General features: G+C 44.5%; 1 protein-coding gene across 15 annotated transcripts in view; it reads right to left on the bottom strand.

The window, feature by feature from the left end:
• The window catches only part of CLIP1 (CAP-Gly domain containing linker protein 1), a 1286645-nt gene that overhangs the window by 159427 nt on the left and 1105055 nt on the right, over nt 1-22163 (bottom strand). For 13 of the 15 annotated variants that reach the window (XM_069619609.1, XM_069619610.1, XM_069619607.1 and 10 more), the window contains one exon: nt 19158-19275. In XM_069619609.1, the coding sequence (XP_069475710.1) occupies nt 19158-19275 (118 nt within the window). Of the gene's footprint in view, nt 1-19157; nt 19276-19436; nt 19543-22163 lie in introns of those variants that run through there. The other 2 variants (XM_069619613.1, XM_069619611.1) reach the window with 2 other exon arrangements.

Raw genomic sequence — 22163 nt, forward strand, 5'->3', positions numbered from 1 at the left:
CTATTCCTAGAGAGGGTTTTTCCATACCTCAACACAGAATAACTCAGGAACTCGTCAGGATGGAAGTCAAAAACCAAAATACTGTCCTCTGTTTGAACCAACTACTCTATCCCTACCACTAAGAAATAAACCAAAAAGGATTCAATTAACTTCTTATCAATTGAAAAAATGCGTATACACAGCTCCGTTTTTTCTTAACAGGATCAAAATGTGGACTCGATACATTGACGACGTGTTTTGTATCATTGAAGGAAGTACAGAGGAATTTCAAAATGTTGTTCTCACATTGAACCAAAATTGCTATGATATCCAGTTTGTAGTAGAATGCAATAATAGCAGCATCAATTTTTTGGACTTGACAATAGAAACAGATGGCAATCAGCTTTATACCAAGACATTCAGGAAACAGACAGAGGTTAATTCCACACTTCATGCAAGCAGCTGTCATTATCATCCTACAATTCAGAACACACCATTAGGAGAGTATATTAGAGCCAGACGGAACTGCCAACAGGATATTAAATTCGATGAAGAATGTTCGTTACTACCACACTGGTTTAAAAACAGGGGTTACTCGGAAAAATGTGTCAAAACCACATATAAGAGAACCAAACAGATGCAACAGCAAGATACTCTCCAATTAAAAGTCGATAGAATTACAGAAGGACCAACTGGACCCTGCTTTATAACAAAGTACTGCAGGGACCATCAGCAGATTCAACGAATACTAGAGAAACACTGGTACCTTTTGAAACTCGATGATCACATCACCAAATTCATAGAGGGGAGACCTTGTATAATATTTAAGAGAGCTGGAACTCTTAAAACGATGCTTAGCCCATCACTATTACCGGATATTGAGCGAATGAATCGTACAACCTGGCTGTCTAGCAATTTAAGTGGTTTCAGGAAATGTGGCATGTGCACACAATGTAGATATGCCCATCAACAGACGACCGAATTCACGGATGTTTATGGCAAACAATGGCTAATTCAGCAAGGGATTAATTGTAGAACTAAATTTGTTGTCTATTGCATCATTTGTGTGTGTAACAAAATTTACATTGGGAGCACTAAAAGGAAACTGAAAATACGTATTCGTGAGCATCTGGCCAAGATTGGCAGTCAAGATATTTCTCTGCCTTTAGCCGAGCATTGGCAAAGCTGTCATCAGATGCATGATAAATCTGACATTAGATTTTTAGGTCTCAAACAAAACACACTGAACAAACGAGGAGGAGACAGACTGAAGGCCTTGAGGCAGTCTGAAGCACGTACCATATGTTTTTTTAACTCTACCATTACTGGTCTCAACAATGATAAGGAGATGGCGTCATTCCTAGAGGGTATTTTTGTAAAACGGATGGTATAACTGTTTTTATTTACAATAGCCAATTCGCTGACTCATATGTTTGCGGTAAACATTTTTCCTATGGATTTTGTGGGTTGGTGGGAAACTTATGGGAACCGGCCACTCATGGAGACTTTTGTGGGTTGGGCCATATTTTTAACCCAACCCAATTTCTGTGGGGTATAGCATATACCTAAATAGGTGAATCTCATTATTATTCAGCTTATGTCATAACTTTTTGGACTCTATGCAATTACTTGTAGATTTGGATGTAAATATCATGTGTCTTGCAATTTACTATTTGGTAACAGTTCAGCGCTAGTGCATGTTAATAATTTACACAGAAGTAACGAGATGTTAGCTTGAATGCAGGTTCAATCTTAATTCTATAGTGCAATCAGCAGTGACCTGGCTCAGGGAGCTCAGTGGCAACGCGCTTTGCGCTGCCACAGTATACATGTTTCAACACTTTACTATGGCGGCCATAGCGGCAGCCGATCAGCACAGACATTGCGAGGACATAGAAGAGAGACCTCCTTGGCAACGAGCAGACGCGTTGCCATGGAAATCTGAACGCTTCATTAGCTTTCACTAAAATGGCGCCGCTGCCTTCAGCTATTGTGCAGCCAACGCGAATAGAAGCCCGAGCGGCAGAGTAAGTTGCTAAATCATGTTTACTCGCGTACGCGAGTGTTTGTAATGGACTTACAAAGACAAACCTCCTAGTTTCCTGATAATATCAAGGCTTATTTTAGGATACGTTTGATTCTGTACACTCGCTTGTATGAGCGTGTGTATTTCCAAAGACTTGGACAGGAATGCCTTGTTAACTCGAACCGCATTGGGCATGATATCTGATGGATTATGGTTAACCCCATTGTTTGTTACATTGTGATTTCACTCAGGGTATAGTTTTTGCTATGCCACTATATTTCCAGTAGGTACCCCACAACGCTTTAAGGGACTGTGACCGTGACCTTTATGGGTTTCCTCTCCACAATGAATAGGGGTTGCCAGAGTCTTATTATAGGTGACCAACTGAATATTATATTGTAACTTGGGATTATTCCAACTCTTTAATTACAGACTCTCAGCCTTTGGGAATTGTCCCTTTAACTATATTTCGGACAACAGTCATATGGACTTTTTCAGACTTTTTCAGAATAATATTGGGTAAGCGTATTTTCATAAACTTCACGGCATGTTATTTAGAAAAAACATTTCTTTGTTGTTACAACTGAACTAATGGTTATTTTATTTATTTTTTCTCTTTACATATATGTTTACCAACATACGCGTCCCGTGTGTATGATTGTTATATTTGCATCTTCTCTTTTTCTTTGGGTTTTCTAACGATTATGATTTTATGTGTCTGATGGCAATATTGTGTTTTCTTGAACCCGCTCCATCCTCCCCTTCACCAACCCTTGTTTCTCTGTCTAACTAAATGTGGACATGTTTGTAATTTTCAATTTCAATATGCTTTATGTTACTTCGAATTGTGGTATGAATGCAAATACTGCAATACAATATTATGTTGGGTCTAATTATTATAGCCCTGATTTGACAAAGGGTCGTGGTAGCCGAAACGCGTAATCAAGTAGAGGGCTACTGTTCTCAGATGTAGCTACGACTCATATAGTTTATGCTATTAAACAATCTTTTTCTTTGGCGCCGAGTCCTGGAGTCACTTGTGTTTTTTCTAACTTCTTATCAAAGTCACCAGCGCAACGGCTCGCTTCTCCTAGTGAAACAATCCAGTCTCATGCTGACTTAACAGTAGTCTTTTGAAATAGGGTCTGATTTACCAACTACAATTGGACCAGGTGAATGAATCCCTGGAAGAGCTCTAGAGAGCATTTCTTGATAGATCTTTAAAAGTCTTGTTATTATCTCCAAATAATTGGCAAACAGAGTTCAGGCTTTAACCACTGGTCTTCTTGCTGCTGGCAATTTATCAGAATGTTTTATATCTTGAATATCAGGTTACTCCCTGACAGTTCTTTGTCCTTTTGGCATCTTTTCACATGTGTTGGTGTTCACACTTTGATGAGGGAGTTCACCTCCAAGGCACTCTTGAGATTCATGTTTTTCTGTGTATTTACTGTGACGAGGAAGTTCCCTCTTTGTTCTCTGGGTGTCACTACTGAGACTAGGGAGTGTTACCGGTTCTTTACGGGCTCTCAAGTCGTTGTTGGTTTTGCCCGTGCTCAGCATGCGTTACTGCTTTCCTCCTCTTTGGTCTATGCGGCTTCACAGAGTCGTCATTGCAGCGGTCTCTGGGTTTTAAGGACCACACCGTCCACCTCGGAGAGGCCACGCCACCACTAGATTCTTCCTGCTTCTGCAGCGAGTCAGGTTTAGCCCAGCTTGCGTGGTTCCTTTCGGTTTTACCTTCCGAGACCAACTGTCTCTCCATATTTCAGGCCGTTCAGGGTTTTCAAATTCCCAGGCCCTGCAGGACAGATGCCAGCTTCCCTCGCTGCTCGTCCTGCTCTCGAGCACCTCTAGTTCTTCCTCAATCTTTACTGTATATTGCAGGGGGCCGCCCCAGCGTTGCGTCAATGCTTGTCCTCAATGCCTCTGAAGTCCTCTTCATGTATCCTAGTGAATCAGTTGTTTGGAAATCCCTTCTACTGTTGTTCTGTATGTTTCTTTGGTTCTTCTTTGTCTGTCTTATCTAACACTACAGATGGGATAGTAGAGACTTCACGATAACAAATAGTAGTAGTTTCAAGTTGGGAGGGAGAAGGAATTAATAAGGTCTCTTCCATGGGAAGGGGGTCCTTAGACCCATGAGGGGAGTCTCTCCCTAGGAGGTCCTCCAACTTTTAACACCCCTAGGGGGAGTATTGGGTAGTAGCCTCACCTGCCTAGCCTCATAGGGAAGGGCTTCACTCTTGGGAGAAGTGATGAGAGCCCATGAATCGTCACAGCGGGTAGACGCCTCACCTGAGCACAATCCCAAAGCAGGCAGATCTATTGCATTCTCTGTGCGGGGATGAGCGTACATTTGTGTATGTTGATAGTGTGTCCCAGCACAAATCTCAGTTGGATGACATAGGGCTTCATTACAAGTGTGCCAGTCCAGAAGCAACGATGCTGGTAAGCCTACCGGCACGGTTGTTTCCAGACCAGCACACTATGGGTTTGCCTGCCAGAGCCTCTGTGAGCGACAAGGCTGACCCTGCCGGGCACAGTGGCCATGCTAGGCAAGTCGGCACGGAAGCACCGGCACCATTAACAAAGCTGCCAGTGCTTCTGTGGTCCCCATTTCCATAGAGTCCCAATTACCAGCGCCTGACTTCCCGGACCACCAGGGTTGTAATCCCCAGGTGTTACCGGGAAGTCAGGCGCCAGTAATTTCTTTCGGGTCTGGCAGCAACCCGATAATATCACTGGCAGGGTTACCGACGGACCCGTAATAAAGCCCATAGTTGACGGACACCACCACAGGGAGGGTGTGGCAGCACTAAACAGCTAGTCCTCTAAGTACAGGTATACGTAGATACCTTTGAGGCACAGGTGTGACATGATTGTGTCCATTACTTTGGTGAACACCCTTGGTGCTGAGCTTAGAACTAAGGCTAGGACTTTGTATTGGTAGTGAGTGCTTTGGATAGCAAAGCAGTGAAACTTCCTGTGGGCTTTCTAGATTGGTATGACAATGCATTACTTACCGTAAAAGCATTTCTGATGGTTGTATCTGCTTAGATTCACATGCTGTGCATAGGTCCGACATCCAGTGGTCACTGCGGAGTATTGCATTTTGTTTTTCGTAGTCGAAAAGGGGACGTCGACAAGGCGTGTCTGTAACACTATCCCTACAGTGACGTGCGTTGTACCCACAATCCCTCACGCGTCGAGGTCCCTCTGTTTGTATTTTTCTGCCCTGAGGGAGCCTTTTAGCCGTGAGTGAGTACAGAAAAGAGAGAGAAATATATATAAAAGGATGTCTATGTTCCTTCCATCCGAGCGGGGAGGAAGGGTGGGCGCATGTGAATCTAAGCAGATACAACCATCAGAAATGCTTTTACGGTAAGTAATGCATTGTCTTCTGATGTTTGTTAATCTGCTTAGAATCACATGCTGTGCATAGACTAGCGAGCAGTACCCGGAGTTGGCGGTGGGTTATGAGAAGGAACAGTAGAAAAAAGATGTCTTAATACTGCCTGCCCAACCTGGGAGTCAGATCTAGAGTGTGCATCTAGACAGTAGTGTTTTGTAAATGTGTGCACAGAACTCCAGGTTGCCGCTTTGCAGATGGACTCAAGGGGAACATTTGCAATGAATGCTATGGAAGCCCCCGTGCCTCGAGTGGAATGTGCTCTTGGCTTGAAGGGTAGTTCTCTCTTAGCAAGAGTGTAACAGAGAGTGATGCATTGAACAATCCATCTAGATATAGTGGATTTTGAGACTGCATCTCCTTCTCTTCCTGCTGCCACCGAGACAAAGAACTGATTAGTCTTTCTCAGTGGTCTGGTTCTTTCCATGTAGAACATGACAGCTTTGCGTACATCTAGTGTATGCAGACTTTTTTCTCCCGAGCTGGAAGGGTTTTGAAAGAACGTTGGTAGTTCTATAGTTTGGTTTACATGAAATTTCGAGATGAATTTAGGTGCAAACCTTGGGTGTGTGCGTAGAACCACCTTATCTTTGTGAACTGTTACGAAGGGGTCTAGTACAGAAAGAGCCTGTAGTTCACTTACTCTCCTAATGGAGGTGATAGCTATTAGGAAAGCAGTCTTAAGGGTGATATCTTTAAGTGTTGCCTTGTGCATGGGTTCGAAGGGAGGGCCCATGAGTCTGGAAGGTACCACATTTAAGTCCCATCCGGGAGCTGGGTTAGCTATCGGAGGGTGTATCCTCTTTACCCCCTCCATGAAGGCTTTGATAACTGGTATCTTCCACCACGACACTTTAAGTTGGGAAGTGGTGTATGCAGAAAGTGCCGCTAGGTGGACTTTAATGGAATTGAACACTAAACCTGAATCCAGTAAATGGGTCAAGTATAGAATAATGTCAGTAGGAGAGCAGTCAACTGGGTTGATGCTAGTACCTCTACACCAGATAACGAATCTTTTCCATTTGCTAGAATAGCAGTGTCGAGTATTAGGTTTTCTGGCTTCCCTGAGGATGTCCATACATCTCTGTGGGAGTTGTAAATGTCCAAATTCTATGATCTCAGAAGCCAGGCTGCTAAGTTCATGGTCTGAGGGCATGGATGCAGTGTTCTGCCCTTGTCTTGTGACAGCATGTTGTACGGGCAGGGAAGTTTCACTGGGGGAGATAGGGACATCTCCATCAAGTGAGCGAACCATGGCTGCCGGGCCCACATTGGGGCCACTAGTATCATTGTAACCTGCTCCTGATGCATCTTGTGCACCACTTTGTTGAGAAGGGGAGTCGGGGGAAAGGCGTAAACAAATTTCCCTGACCATAGAATCGACAGACCGTTCCCCTTGGACTGGTTCTGGGGGTACCTGGAGGCGTAACTTTGGCATTTGGGAGTTTTCCAGAGTTGCGAACAGGTCTATTTCCGGGAATCCCCATTGAGTGAAGACGTCTAAGACGATGTCTTTGTGTAATTGCCATTCGTACTCTCCGGGCAGGGGGAAGTCTCTGCTGAGTTTGTCTGCTAGAAGATTGAGTTCCCCTGGTACATGTTGTGACAGTAGGAACATGTTGTGTCTGAGAGCCCACTTCCATATATTCTGGGACAGTTTGGACAGTCCTGGAGAGTGAGTGCCTCCTTGCTTGTTGAGGTAGTACATGGCTGTGGTGCTGTTTGTGAGGACCATCACTGTCTTTCCTTGTAGCTGTTTCTGAAAGGCTTTCAGTGCTTTGAACACCGCTAGTAGTTCCAGCAGGTTTATATGCTTGGATGCTAAGCTCGGAGTCCAAACTCCGTGGGCCGTCTGATGGGATAGGTGAGCCCCCCATCCTGTAAGGGAAGCGTCTGTGGTTAGAGTGGCTTCCACTGCGGGTGTGGCAAAAGTTTTCCCTAATAACAGGTTTTCTTTTGTCCACCACCGTAGCGAGAGAACCAAGGCCTGCGGGACCACCACTAGATCGTCCTATTGTCCGCTGGCCTGACACCACTGGCTGTAGAGCCACTCTTGCATTGGGCGCATGCGCAGGCGCGCGTGAGGTACCAAATAAATACATGACGCCATCATCCCTAGCAAGCGCATTGCTTTGCGTACCGTCACCTCTCGGCATGCTACATAATGGGGAATTTGAAACAGCATGTTTTGGACCCTCTCGTTGGAGGGGAATACGAGGCCGTCCTTTGTTCGAATTAGAGCCCCTAGGAATTGTTTGGTTTGGCTGGGGTCTAAGCTGGACTTCTTTTCGTTGATGGAGAAGCCCAGTTGGGACAAAAGGTCTACGGTCTTTTGGGTATTGGAGAAGCATGTTTCGTAAGAATCCCCTGTTATGAGCCAGTCGTCGAGGTAAGGGTATACCGGGATGGATAATCTGCGCAGGTGGGCCGCTGCCACTGCCAGTACTTTCGTGAATACCCTTGGTGCAGATGCTATCCCGAAGGGTAGTACTCTGAACTGGTAGTGTTTGTCCTCTATTTTGAACCTGAGGTATTTTCTGTGCGATGTCAACATTAAAATATGAAAGTATGCATCTTTCATGTCCAGTGTTGTCATGTAATCCCCTTGTGATAACAGTGGGATTACCTCCTGTAAGGTCACCATACGAAACTTTTGGGGTTTGACAAACATGTTCGCTGGGCGCAGATCTAATACAGGGCGCATGGTTAAATCCTTTTTGGGTACAAGGAAGTACACTGAATAAATACCTTCTGTTACCTGTGATAGGGGGACGGGCTCTATAGCTTCTTTCTTCAGTAGTTCTTCCACCTCTTGAAGAAGAATGGAGAGGTGTTGCGGTGTCATGCGTCGGTTCCGTGGGGGTTTGTACTTCGGGGAACCGTTGAACTCGATGCAGTATCCGTGGGCTATGGTGGATAATACCCAACGGTCTGACGTGATTCCCTCCCATGCTGAAAGGAACGATGTTAGCCGGCCCCCGACCGGTGATGCATGGGAGGGGACCCGAATTTTCGGGTCATTTGCTGGTTTTGGGCGTGGAACCTCTGGGGCTGGAGCCACGACCTCTTCCTTTGCCACAGCGTTGGCCTCTTTGACTGAACTGGGTGTTACCCTGGTTAGTGGTCCAGTTGGAGCCAGAGTAATATTGTTGTTGTTGGTTCTGCTGCTGTCTTTGGCCACGAAAGGAGCGTTTATTACCATAGCCTCGCCTGTTAGGGGGCCTAGAAATTTGATCAAGAGTCTTGATGGTATCAAACTCTTTTTTAGCATGTTCTAGGGCCTCATCTACTGCTTTCCCAAACAGATACGTCTGTTCAATGGGTTTATTTATGAGGGAGGCTTGGGTTTCAGGCTTAAAACCTGAATTGCGTAGCCAAACGTGGCGCTTGAGAAGTATTCCCTGCACTAGTGAGCGGCCAGCCGTCTCAGCGGCATCTAGGGAGTTCTTAACGATGCCCTGGTTTACCAGTGTGCCCTCTGATATTATAGCTAGCAGGCGAGAACGCAGAGGTTCAGGTGCTTCCTCTGCTTCGCTGCGCAGCTTGTCCCACTGTGCATCTGCGTAGCTAGCTAAAAGTGAGTTGTTATTAGCAATTCTAGTAGAGAAGGCGGCGGAGGTTGTGATTCTCTTCCCCAGTGCGTAGAGTTTTTTGCCTTCTTTGTCTGGAGGTGCTTCACTAGTGGATAGTGGCACCCCTGCTCTTTTTCTTGTGTTGGTAACCACAAGGGAGTCCGGAATAGAGTGTCCTCTGATGTATAAAGGGTCAGAGGATGAAGGGCTGAAGAGCTTTTCTATTCTAGGGTTGACCCCTCGTACTAAAGCTGGGTTAGTAAGGGAAGGAGAAATTCTTCTTTTAATAGAAGCCAGGAGTGGAATAGATTGGCTAACAGGGGCTTTTTCTTTGATGACTTTTTCTACAAAGTCAATGTCTGGAAGAGTTTCCCCTGTATCAATCTCAAAATGCGCTGCTGCCTTGCGCAATAGTGCATTGAGGGAAGGTTGGTCATCTATGGGAGAGGAGTTCCCATGTGAATCCTTGAGAGGAGAAGGGAGAAAGGCATCAGGGTCTGAATGTACTGATGGGGATTGCCAAGGCTGCGAGGTAGCTGTATCCTCTTCAAACCCTGTAGCAGTGGTGTAAGGGTCTTCTTCGAACCCCTCTTCCTCAAGTTCTGCCTCTTCTTCTCCACCCAAACACTCCTCATCTTCTTGGAGGTATTGCTCCTCCTCAGTGAGGTCAACCAGCCTAGGAATCTTGACTCTAGGGTCATCCTGTGGCCATTCTCTTTGTCTTTTGTGAGTGGGTGGGTCTTGGTTTCCTAGAAACCTTTCCATTTTCTCCATGCAAGAATGGAGTCTTTCAAGGGTCTCATGGGGTACCCCTGAATAGTCTAGAGGGGGGAAATTAGAGTTTTCGCCTTCGAATCGTTTCGAACGCTCCCACAACGTCGACGAGAGGTTCCCGTCTCCTTCTGAAAAGCCTTCAGGTAGTTCGGAAGCGTCCTTTGGAGAAAGGGGCAGTTCCTGGCTACTTTTATGTTTTTTCGACGCAGTATTCGACGTTTGTTTCGTCGTCCGCGTACGTTTGTCTTCGGCGACAATTCTCGCTAGGCTCTCGACCACGATTTTGTCCGTCGAGGGCTCTGGTGTCGACGTTGTGTGCGTTGCGCGTTGTACCTCGACGGTCGCTCTATGGAGCGTTGCGTCGGATGTTTTTGGGGTAGCGCCCGTGTTAGATGGAAGCCCAATCGCTGGTCGCGGCTGCGTTTGCGGGTGGGGCTTGTGACCTTTACGGTCTGCGGTAGACGCCGGAGTGCCCTGCGTCCCCTTCTGCGCTGATGGATCCTTCGTTCTCGACGAAGAAGAGCCGTGGGTAGTGTGTTTAGCCTTATGGGGTTTGTGTGCGTCCTTGTCGCCGGGGTGTTCATCCCCATAAGCAGGGCGTGAGCTGAGCCCGTCGGGGCCGGGGACGGGCGACGAGGAGCGGGAGCGCTCCTTCTGGGGGTTCATGACTTCCGTAACGGATGTCGAGTTATCGCACTCCTCGTCACTTTCAGTAACAGCGGCAGAGGAAACTGACTTCGACATCGCGTAGTCCGCCCACCTCTTAACCCTACGTTCTTTAAGAGTCCTGGGTTTTAAGAGCTTGCAGGCTGCGCAGCTGTTCTCTATGTGATCGAGGGGTAAGCAACGATTACAAAGCTTGTGCTTATCTTTCCAAGTATATTTGCCCCTGCAGCATGGGCAAAACTTAAATGGTGTCCTCTCCATAGCTGAGGCAATAATAGCTGGCGATAACAACCCCGAGGGAAAGAAAGGGGAGAAAGAAAGACATTCTCAAAGAGAAGAGACAAAGTTTTAACCCCCACTCTCCCTACTGTAAATTGGCCGTCGAGGCCAGGCCACGTGTTCGGCAGCGCCGAAGGATCTCCTCCGCTCTTCCTCTCCGTCGAAAATCAGTTTGGCGGAGAAACAGCTTCACAGCTAACGTCGAGGGGGAGGGATCGTTATCAGTATATTAAGTTATGACAAAAGGACTGAGGTCCGTGGCAAGTATAGCAATGTCTCTCTAGGAGCTCCGCGAAAGGCGACCAGAAAACTGGGCGGAAAAAAACAATCTGAGGGACCTCGACGCGTGAGGGATTGTGGGTACAACGCACGTCACTGTAGGGATAGTGTTACAGACACGCCTTGTCGACGTCCCCTTTTCGACTACGAAAAACAAAATGCAATACTCCGCAGTGACCACTGGATGTCGGACCTATGCACAGCATGTGATTCTAAGCAGATTAACAAACATCAGAAATAAATATCGGCATCTTGCAGATCCAATCCCCATCAACCAGGGACAACGCAATCTGTCCCGGAGTGACCATCTTGGACCTCTCCCTAGGAAGACATTAGCTGAAGTAGTTTGATTAATGATTGTCCGACACCCCACTTTGTCATTCTTTGGAAGGGCAAAGAAGTGCGAGAAGTAACATTGGTGGGACTCTTCTTATTAATCTTTTCTATGGTATCCAACTTCAGTAGTTTTTGCTGACAGTCTGAGTGGTTTGATGAACATCGTTGGGTGGTGGGAAAATGAGAGTTGATATGAAGTTGGAACCTACTCCTCACTACGGACAAGGTCCAGGGGTCCGTGGCCATTTCCCCCTACAATTAAAGATGGAGGCCGACATTGTTGAGCACTGCTGGGCTTCATGATGTCAAGCCTTAGACTTTTCAGCCTGGTACAACATCGAAGTCATGAAACCTTTGCCAGGCTCTGCCACTTCCTCACCTGAGGACAAGTGCATTGGCTTCACCTATTCCCATTTTGGGAAGGGGCCAGGAAGCCCCTTAACCCCACTAAAGATCTTTGATTTCATGGGTTTTTTTAATTTATTTTTTTTAACAATTTTTATTGATTTGATTTCAACAACCAACACAACCCAAAATTACAGTGCATATAATATATATTTGAATATACATCGCTTTATCCATGTCCACTGTTTCACCCATTCCCACCCACCCTCCCGAGCCTACTCTCCCTCATGTTCTGTTTCTCCGTCTTGCAGTAGGGATTCCTTTTCAATATTTTCTGTTGGATCCCGGTCACTTGCTCCATCATGCTTGGGCCCAAATAATTCTTTGATTTCATGGTTGACTTGAACTGGCGGTTTCACAACAGGCAGACAGGCTATTGGCAGTGGGGGAGTGAGCCTTTTCCTTTGTAAGCTCCTCGTCCATGCTGGAGGGGAAGAGGTAGAGGCCATCAAACAGCAAACCACTTACTTTATCCTGCACCTGCTGAGGTCAAACCACTGGCTGCTGTATCCACATGGCCTGCTGCAGATTTAAGCAGGTCTTGTGCCACCATCCTTGCTTCCCGTAGGTCGGCCTGGAATTTGTACTCTTTGTGCAACAAGCTCTTCTGCAAACTCCTCCTTTGTTCTCTCTAGTATTGCAGGCCCCTAAGACAGTGACACTGTTTGCCTGACGGATGTGTAGTGCGCCATTTCGGGAAACTTATTTTACAACGGTGTCCAGTGATTTCTCCTCCCTGCCCGAGGGTATAAGAGAGGCGGGTGTGACGCCTGAGGCAGTGCAGGAGACACAATTGCCAGTGTGTCCAGGCCATGGTTATTCCTCAGGGGCTAAGGCGATGCATCATCACCCTTGGCGCAGGGTCATCATGCACCTCGCTGCAGAGGTGTCTCTTGTGTGGTTCACCCAGGTTTGTGCAGAACCGTGCTTGGTTACAGGGGTAACTACAGCTCTGTGTGAGACTGTTCTGCCAAAGGCAAAAGCCCAGTGAAGTTGAACATCTGCCCAGAGCTCACCTGTGTGGGGCTTTTCTCCGTCTGGGTCCAGCCACATGTGCACAGCAAATGTGTGCACAGGGAATACTGCTTTTTTTCTTTTTGTGTCTTACTCCACTCCCATGAGTTTCTGTGATCATGCATCAGTTCTTTTTATCAACAGAGGTTCATTATTTAGTATGTATAAGATTAATATTCTCCATAACATGCATTGGAAAACAGACACTTAATTTTTCAACAGTTTTCTCCTTAAAAACCACGTTTGATAGTTGTTTCTGGTAGCAGTTTTTTCTATAACAGAGGTTTCCCGAGAAGCATACATCCTGAAAAGGTCAGTGCATCATGATGAGACATTCTAGGGATGTTCATTTGAGTTCCTATGAGTCTATTGATTTAGAGTACTGAAACATTGTTATCTTTCTCAGGAAGACAGCAAGACTTCACCTGAAGAAGGGACACCCTTCCTCCTGAAACGTGTAGTGACAGCAGAAACATCATTTACATTACATCCTGGTGACATACCAATGAGAATTCCTGCAAAACCGATATTGTCATTCTATTTTACATTGATATTCACACAAACCTAATTGTTCAATTTAAATTGACATATATTGTCTTTAAAAAAGAGGCTATAGTGGATGGTTTGTGTATGTATAGTGCAAAACATAATTTGATTTTGATCCCAAATGTTAATTGATACAGATTGACTACTCGTGTTCTGAAATTCTTTTTGTGTATTAATGCTAAGTAAATACCAAGAGCACAGGTGGCATTGAGAAATGTCTTTGAATTAAGTTTGGGATGTTCCCATGCAGGAGCACCTGAAATCCAAATTAATTTACTTAACATCTCTACTTCATCAATAACTTGTAGTGTGTCCCCCCATGAGATATATTACTCTGCTGCCAGAACAGGGTGTAGAGACTGCGTGTGTTTTAGGTGCGGACAGCAGTTAAGGTCCACATCACTCCCATACTGCGACTCATGTGACCTGGCATGGTGTACGGCGCGTGGCCTATGGCGGCTAGAAGAGCACTCCCCCCAGTACCTGTGCTATTTGGAATGGGCGCAAGGTGCTGTTATTAAATCCTGCAAGCTCCCTTCTCTGACCGTGCTCTTCTGTATGGGTTTAGGATGTGCACATGTGCCTTCGCAGTTAGTGGAAGTCCCCTTTCTTGACCGGTAAACCGTGGGTACACCAGTGCGGGGTACAGCACCAGTCCCTTTGCATCCCCTCATGAAGAAACCGCCTGCCGATCCTTCCTGACCGGCAAACTACCAGCCTATCCCTATCACTTTCTTCTTGGGCAAACTCTTGGAAAAGCTGGCCATCTCCCAGCTCACTCTCCACACTGAATAGGTTGGATGTCTCAATGACCATAAATCTGGCTTCAGAGCAGCCAGAGGCACGGATACTGCTCTCCTGAACACCTGTGAAGACCTGCTCACTAATCTTGATGCTAGCCTTCATTCTGTCCTCATCCTCCTTGATCTTTCCTCTGCTTTCGACACGGTCAACCATGCCATCAAGATCAATCATCTCTGTGAGATCCTGGACACCACAGACCAGGCTCTTGCCTAGTTGACATCCATCCTCCTGGACCGTCCCTCTCAGGTCCAACTGGGGTCCTTTCTCTCAACCACCTCTCTTTCCACATGTGGTGTTTCCCAGGGCACCAACCTCTCTTCCTGGCTTTTCAACCTCTACGTGGCCCCTTTGGCCTACCTCCTCTCTACCTTCTCCTCTAACCTTCAGTGTTATGTGGATGACACTCAGCTCTCCTTCAGGCTCCCCTCTTCCTCCTTTCCTCTCTTGCTCATTTCTGTCTGTCTATCGCGATTCAGTAATGGTGCGCCTACTACGATCTCAGCCTAAATGCCAGCAAGGCAGAGATCCTCCTCATGGGGACCCCTGCTCCCGCTTTCCCTCTTTCACTCTGGCCCCCTCCTTGGGCCCTCTCCCTGTGCCTTCCTGTGAGGCAAAAAACCTTGGGGTCATCTTCGACTCCACTCTCTCCTTCTCCTCTTACATCACGGACCTCTCGAGGAGCTCCCACTATCAGCTGCACCTCCTCAGAGGTATTCTTCCTTTTCTCACTTTCCCAGAGAAGCTCAACATCCCAAGAGCCCTGGTTCTCTCTAGGCTGGACTACTGCCTCCCTTACTCTTTGCCCTCTGCAACTAATCCAGAACTGGACTGCGAGGCTTGTCCTTGGCCTCAAGCCCAGGGATCGTATTTCTCCAGCCCTGAAATCTCTCCAATGGCTCCGGTTGGTTGCAAGGATCAAGTTCAAGATCCTCTGCATTGCCCACAAGGTTGTCTGGGGCCAGGGCCCACATTACTTCCAACTCCCTCTTTCTAAACATCTTCCTTTTCAAGCCCTTCGCTCTGCTCCTCTAACTCTCTGATGGTCAGTCGGTTCTCCAGGCAGAGAGTTGGAGGTAGATCTCTCTCCTCCGCAGGCGCCTCCTTCTGGAATGGCCTTCCTGCCACTCTCAAACTAGAGCAGGACCACCTCAGGTTCCAGAAGCAACTTAAGACCTTCTTTTTTGCTTCTGCTTTCTCTCTTGCTCTCACTTGCTGATCATCTGTTTGCCGCGTTAGCTGGTCACCTCGCTACCCTCGGAACTCAACTGGCGCCAGGCTTCCTCTGTGACCCAGAGGCAGTACAGGTGCTTGCAGGCTTCCACGCACTTAGGTGCTGTATCAGGGAAATTGCTTCCCTGACCACACTTCCCTTCTCCCTTCCCCGGGCACTTCTCCTCTTCCCCTCCTGCACACTTGCACTATCTGAATGACACAAGGCCTAGTAAGATTGTTGGTTTCATCCTCCCTAGGTCGCCCTACCTTGTCTTGTTGCACCTAGAAACACTTGTGTACAGGTGCGTTATAAATAACACATATCTGATCATCTGACCATTGTCTGGTGTGCACTGCTGAACTGGGTGGCATAGGCTGTGTGTGTATGTGGGACCCCTCTCATGCGGATTAATCCCTGGGAAGCTGCCCCATACAATGTACCCTTCAAATAAAGCTAGTCATATTTTTGTTTTGCACTTAACTTTTCACTGCAACAACCTCCTTGATTTCCCGAGGCAGAGGTGTCCCGAAGGTCTTCACACAGCATGCGATCCTGCCCAGGAAGGAGTTTGCAATGGCCCTAAACATGTCAGGCACTAACTGCGTGGGTTGGTGGAGGAAACATGTGCACATCGCCAGAACTCGTAGGGCATGAAATGGGAGGGGGTGGGGGAGAGGTATTTGGGCACAACTTGCTGTAGAAGCAATGCTGAGCTTCAACCTGTCCGACACAGAAAAAGGGACTGGTGGTTGGGCAGGGTGCGCAAGGGTAGCTGCTGCGTAGTTGTCGTTGCCATGCTGGTGCTTTCCAGAAAGTTCCAGCATAGGCTGACTTGCATTGGATGGTCCCGTCCCTGTTTTCCATAGAATGCCCCAAGAGCATGGACAAACATGGGATGTAACAGTAATATGGATGCTATTAATACAATGCACCCCCTATAAGTATAAGCAAGAGCAGAACCTAGTGGGGGTGATATCCATATCACCATATTACAATGGTGGGTCCAACCAAACTGATAACTGATGATTATTGGCCCAAATGACCACTGGCTCCCATTCGTGCCCCAAAGCACAATGCAATGCCCTACACATCCCAATCTCAGAGGGTATCGAAAGTGGATGGTCTCTGGTGATTCTCGTGCTTTGTAACAAAGGAAATTACACCTCTGCTCCCTTTCCCAACACCGCGCCTGCCACCCTGCCACCAGCACTCCAAGTCCCTCCTATTACTTGCCAGGAGGGTTGCAGTGCGCTCAAAAACCACTGTTATGTTATCCCCCACTGACCCGCAACCCATAATTTCATACCAATTTGGACAGGTAAAAGGAAAACATAAATCCAACCATAACTTGCATTTGTATCTTTATTGAACAACAGCACCAAGACAAAGAAAAAGAGGCTTTGCTCATGTGCAAGGATTTCTAAAGCCTACTGGTTGATGGAAATGCATTTCCCAGCTTACCTTGCACCTGTTCCTAATTCCAGCCCCTTCCGGCATCCACTCCCGGAATTGCAGAGCTGAATTCTGTCCAGGGGGCAGCCCACTATATTGGATTTACATGCAATATGCAGTACGGGGGCTGTAGCACACTCTTAGTGGGACTAGCCCTATCTTGGTCACTTGTGAGTGAACACTTAATTGACAACAAATAAGTTGTCAAATAGACAAAATATAAGCTTTTGAGAGTCGTTCCTGACACAAATGTTGAACTCTCAGCGCACCAGCAAGGGACTTGCATATGATAATTTCATAAAAGAATGAGCCATGGCGATTGGGGAGGTGAGAATTGGATGGTAATAAGGGTACATCTTAATGATGATGAAGAGGGTTGACGGTTAATGGTTTTGTGTTCGAAGATCAGTCAGGAAGTAGCAAGATTTGGAACTGAGGAGGCCTTTTCTGAGTATGTGTCACACTGCACCTCCATGGCAGCTTGTGGTGGTGCATGAGAGACATTTCATAAGATAAACTGTTAAAATGGAGAGAGCTGAAATAGCTACAATAGCATCAGCTTTCTCTGGCACAACCCAATTAATTTCTGAATAACATGAAGTGTTCACGTGTTTCTGCGAATGGTGCACTCTCTATAATCTCGATTGTTAAAGCACAAATACTGGGAGTTCGAATTTGGATAACAAAGTCCAGTTCACATTGTTACATGGGTCCATCACTGTCAAAGTTGGTGACAGACTTGTGTACCAAGAGATGGAAGGACAAGTCATATGGAGCCAAGGTGCTTCTTCCCTTAAAATAATAAACTTCAACATGGTCTTTGCAAGTGCACACGTGGGAATAAGCAGATGCAGAGGATAAGTTGGCATTTATGTAAATGTCTCTTTTCCACCCTGGACAAATGGGTGCAGGAAAACAAGGATGAAGCATTACATTTTTACAGACCGTTTTCTCTTCTATTTTCAAATGCTCAACACCATTTACTGAATCATAGACACAAGTCGTTCACATTTCTACATCTGTCCCAGGAACTGAAAACCTGACTGTGGCTTTCTAGGCTCACTCCTTCAGAGGGTCACTGATCAAGATTCAACACTGTGCAAGAAAGCATTTAGTGAACAATTGAGGGGATGACCTGAACTAAAAGTGTAGGGACTTTATAATGTGATGCTTCACTTTCATGATACTTGGAAGACCATGTTTAATTACAATGAAAATGTAGTCTTATAATTAATCAATAGACACCTTCCTTAGAGAATCGTGTATGGTTAACTTATTTCATATACTGTACCTGAATATGGGTCTGGATATGGCCTAAGAACATTCCTTTTACCATAGGCCTAGTAGTTACTAGACACAAGAAACTGGTCACCAATTATTAAACACTGACAACTGGTCTTGCCAATGTTTTGTTTGCAAGTATGTTGGTCCCAAACGCATGCACAGATTTTTCTGGAAGCCTTCTGCGTTTCAGTTCTACAACTTTACTGTACATATTCACACTCTTTCTTTGGCTTTTTAATAAAACTTTGAATCGACCAATATGCGTTCCATGTTTTAAAAGTATATATGTTCAGAGGGTTATATTTCACTTGATATTGATATATACCTCTCTCTAGATTCTACTTTCATTTGTTTCATAGAAGACATTGTTATCCTTTTGAAATCCCTAACGTAATGTATGGAGTGGTCGCTTCTAGTTTGACCATAACTGTATTCACATCGACTATACATATATCCCCTAGTGGAAGGACCACAATGGGGGTAGAACTGCTGCAAACACTCAAATGAAAGGAATTGAGCCATTATGCTTTGCAATCCTTCACTGATAACCATGTAGGAGCTGCTTTCCTGGTCACTGTGGGGGCTCCTCAGTCATGCACACCCTTAGTTGTAAAACTGTGTTCAATTATTTGACAATACTCATATGAGGTGTGATATAGGGTAAGGTCTCATGACAGTATGATTATCTGTCAGCACTGAAGCCACCCCAATAAATGTTTAATTTTTCATTCCAACTCCACCTCTAACAACAGTTATACGCAATGTTAGAAACTGGATAAAGACAAAATTGTTACAAGCGATGTACTAAAACATATTCTAATAAAAAGCGGTTTTCATTTCATGATGCACAATGATATAAGTAAAATCTACCCCCAACAGTAAAAACCTTGGCTTACCCCTAAAAATAGTCAGAGGTTATTGCTTCAAGGTTACTCAAGATATAGCATAAAACTTGACAGGATCACTTAATAAATGACAGCCTGCAACCCCCTCCCTTGCCTATGGATACATCACATTTCATCTTAAGACTAAAATTAATGTGGTTTTTTTTACTGTATATAGCAACAATTTAACTAGTTCTCCAATCTTACATTTCTTGCAGAGTTTAATCGTTACCTCATTTCGTAGTTTCCCAAGCTCCTTGTCTTTTTCTGTGATTAAGGCACTAGTGACGCTAATGGATTTCTGTAAAGAACGTTTTTCTTCATCAAACTGTTTTTGCAAGTCCGATTCTCTGCACAGAAAAGAAAAGCAATTTCAAAACCATTCAAAGAATAGGGGAAAAAATTAACAGAAAGTACATCAGGAAAATAGTTACAAAATGACAATGTATCTTGTGACTGCATACAGATCTTTATACTCTATACATTTACATTTTGGTTTCGCTCTACTCAACAAAAAATGAAAACGTTACCTATGTATACACATGCCAGAATCTGCATACCACTGTGTCCATATGAACTTAAAGAAACATGTTAATATTCTTTGAAGGATGTAGAATCTGAAAACATGTTGTACAGATGGATCAAAAAGCTTCACTTCAGTTTGGAATTAAATCATCTTAAGCAGCACAAAGAGCATGCAAAGCTCACATATTCCACTGCCATGCAAAGTATTGTTTACACTGCTGGAAGTATCTGATGGTTCTCTTCAAATAATTTGGAAATGATAATTGAACTTTAAATGTTCCATTTAAACCTACCTTGTTATGCAGTGTTATATGTATTGCTAAAGGTCGTCTTATTGAGTATACAAAATAGTCCAGAGTCTCCCAGGTATTGAATTACAGTCAATCACTATATGTAATGTGGGTAATATTCTATTCAGTGCCAGTTATAGTCAGTCAACAGAATAAAATTAATACCAAAAGCCAGGCTAAAGAGGCAACTGTAATCTTTTCCCGGAGAAGAATGTAGCATACTTGCCTACAAGGCTTGTTACATGTATGATGCACAATGTTTTTATAAAACATTTGCTCAAAATACAACCAATAGTATGACATTCTGAACAATGTTTTCTTATACAATAACTATGCCATCGAGGTGTTGTAAACAACCCCTCTGGATGTGAGGACTAAAGACTAAAAAACCTACGACAATACTTTGTATAGACCACTGACTTAAAAATAGTCTTGCCATTTGTTAGGTGTGAGAGGCAGACCCCTTGCAAGTTAAGTAAAGAGGGAGACAAATTAGTTGACCACAACACATTCATTTGTTTAAAAATTACAGTAATTTAAAAATAAAACATTCAGGGAAACAGCTTTTTACTAATTAGATTTGAACACCACACATGTACGATGGTGCAGACCTCTCTTTAACCCTTTCATTGCAGGATGCCAATGATTTCCCATAGGAAGGAAGAAATGTTAAGAGAGCAATTTTGATAGATGGAATGCATTCTTTCTCAAATTCTTCCTGCTATTCATCATTAAAATTCTTCTGGCACCGCATTCTTGCTTATCTGTGTGTGGGTTGGTGCAGAAAATAAGAGATTCAAATATATCCAGCATATGAAATACAATACTTAAATAATCAAATACATTCCGGCATGGACGACAAAAATGCAAGACTTGGTTGTCGTGCCTAGCATGACATGGACATTTGGAATGGGTAGTACTAAGAGAAGAATCTGGGTTTCACTGAGCATATTTCTTAAAAATGGATGCAGACATTTTCAGCATGTGAAAATGTTCTTCTAGGATTGCACTTTGGCATGTTTCTATTGTATTCCTCACTTGTCAGCTAAATCATTCAACAGACCTTTAGTACATTTACCGCAGCCTTTGAAAATGCTGAATTTTACAGAAAGTGGTATATTAATACCACCATCCCAATTGTAAAAAAAATGCAATTATAAATTCAGCCAATTAGCTACGGATACACTATGCATATTTAATTGTACAGGGCACACTACATAACTATCACTTCCTAGAGAATTCTTATTATAAGAGTTATGTTGTGAGTTTTGCCCTGAATATCATCAGGTTGGGTGGTGACTCTTATGTCTTCGGGAGATTAGTCCAGAGTTGGGAGTAACTCATGCAGGGGGCTGCAGCCTGAAGCTCTCCAGATGTTTTGAACTACAACTTCCATGATCTCATTTCATTCACTAGGTTGGCTAAGGTTGATGGGAGTTGTAGTCCAAATCATCTGGAGAGTCAAAGGTTACAGACCTCAGCTCTAGTAGATTGTCTAAAAGCAGTCGGTCGACTATGTACAGCCAAGTTCTTTGCTGGGTTGGCACTGTGATCATTTTAATATGATAGATTTTCAACTTTTAATAACATGTTAAAATTATGTTACTCTTCATTCGATTAGAACACATGCATATACAGTGTAAAATCCGTAATTTTTGTAATTGTTATTTATAAAACGTAGTGGAATCACTAGGTGAACCAGTTAGACTGCATCAACCTTAATCACTTTAGTTCAAAGTAATTGTAACCTATATTTTGCAACAGTTTTCTTTTTATGACTGATACCCACACTGGACACCACAATTTCCCAATTCTAGGAAAAGCTGACAAAATACAAACCACAGCTTAGAAAACTGCAAGGGTATTTTGTTATAATATATACAATAATCAACTAGGACATTTTGGAAAACTTTGTGAACAAAGCAATTTTTACTTTCTTTAACACTTCTTGGTGCCACCTTTTAAGTAAAATAGATGCATCAAACTAAACGAATAATGCTAAATAGGTCTCTTATGAGAGCAGCTTTGGACATAGCCACCTTCACATGCAAGTCAACAAATTGGAACATTCTAAAGCTAGACCTCATTAGCTGTGCAGGTGGGCTTTTCAATTGGCAGTGTTGCCGGACAGTAAACACATTAAAAAATATCAGTATCACAATGATTCAAAATTCACCATACAAAAATAGTTACAAGAACAAAAAGGTATATTGTAAACGTGTTCACCTAGTGAAGGGAACTTTGAAATCCTCAGAAGGCAGAAGTGAAAAGGAGTCATGGTGTTGCCGCCTTACTAGTGGGCGGAAAGTCCAAAGGTTCATTGAAACATGGGAACTGCAATGTTTACAAAGGTATCATACAGAAATGTCACCCTCATTTGTGCGCCCCCCGAGTCACTGCGACTTTGGAGGCGCACAAAATGA

Source organism: Ambystoma mexicanum, chromosome 10, assembly GCF_040938575.1.
Source record: "Ambystoma mexicanum isolate Mex_15411 chromosome 10, UKY_AmexF1_1, whole genome shotgun sequence".
NCBI lineage: Eukaryota > Metazoa > Chordata > Amphibia > Caudata > Ambystomatidae > Ambystoma > Ambystoma mexicanum.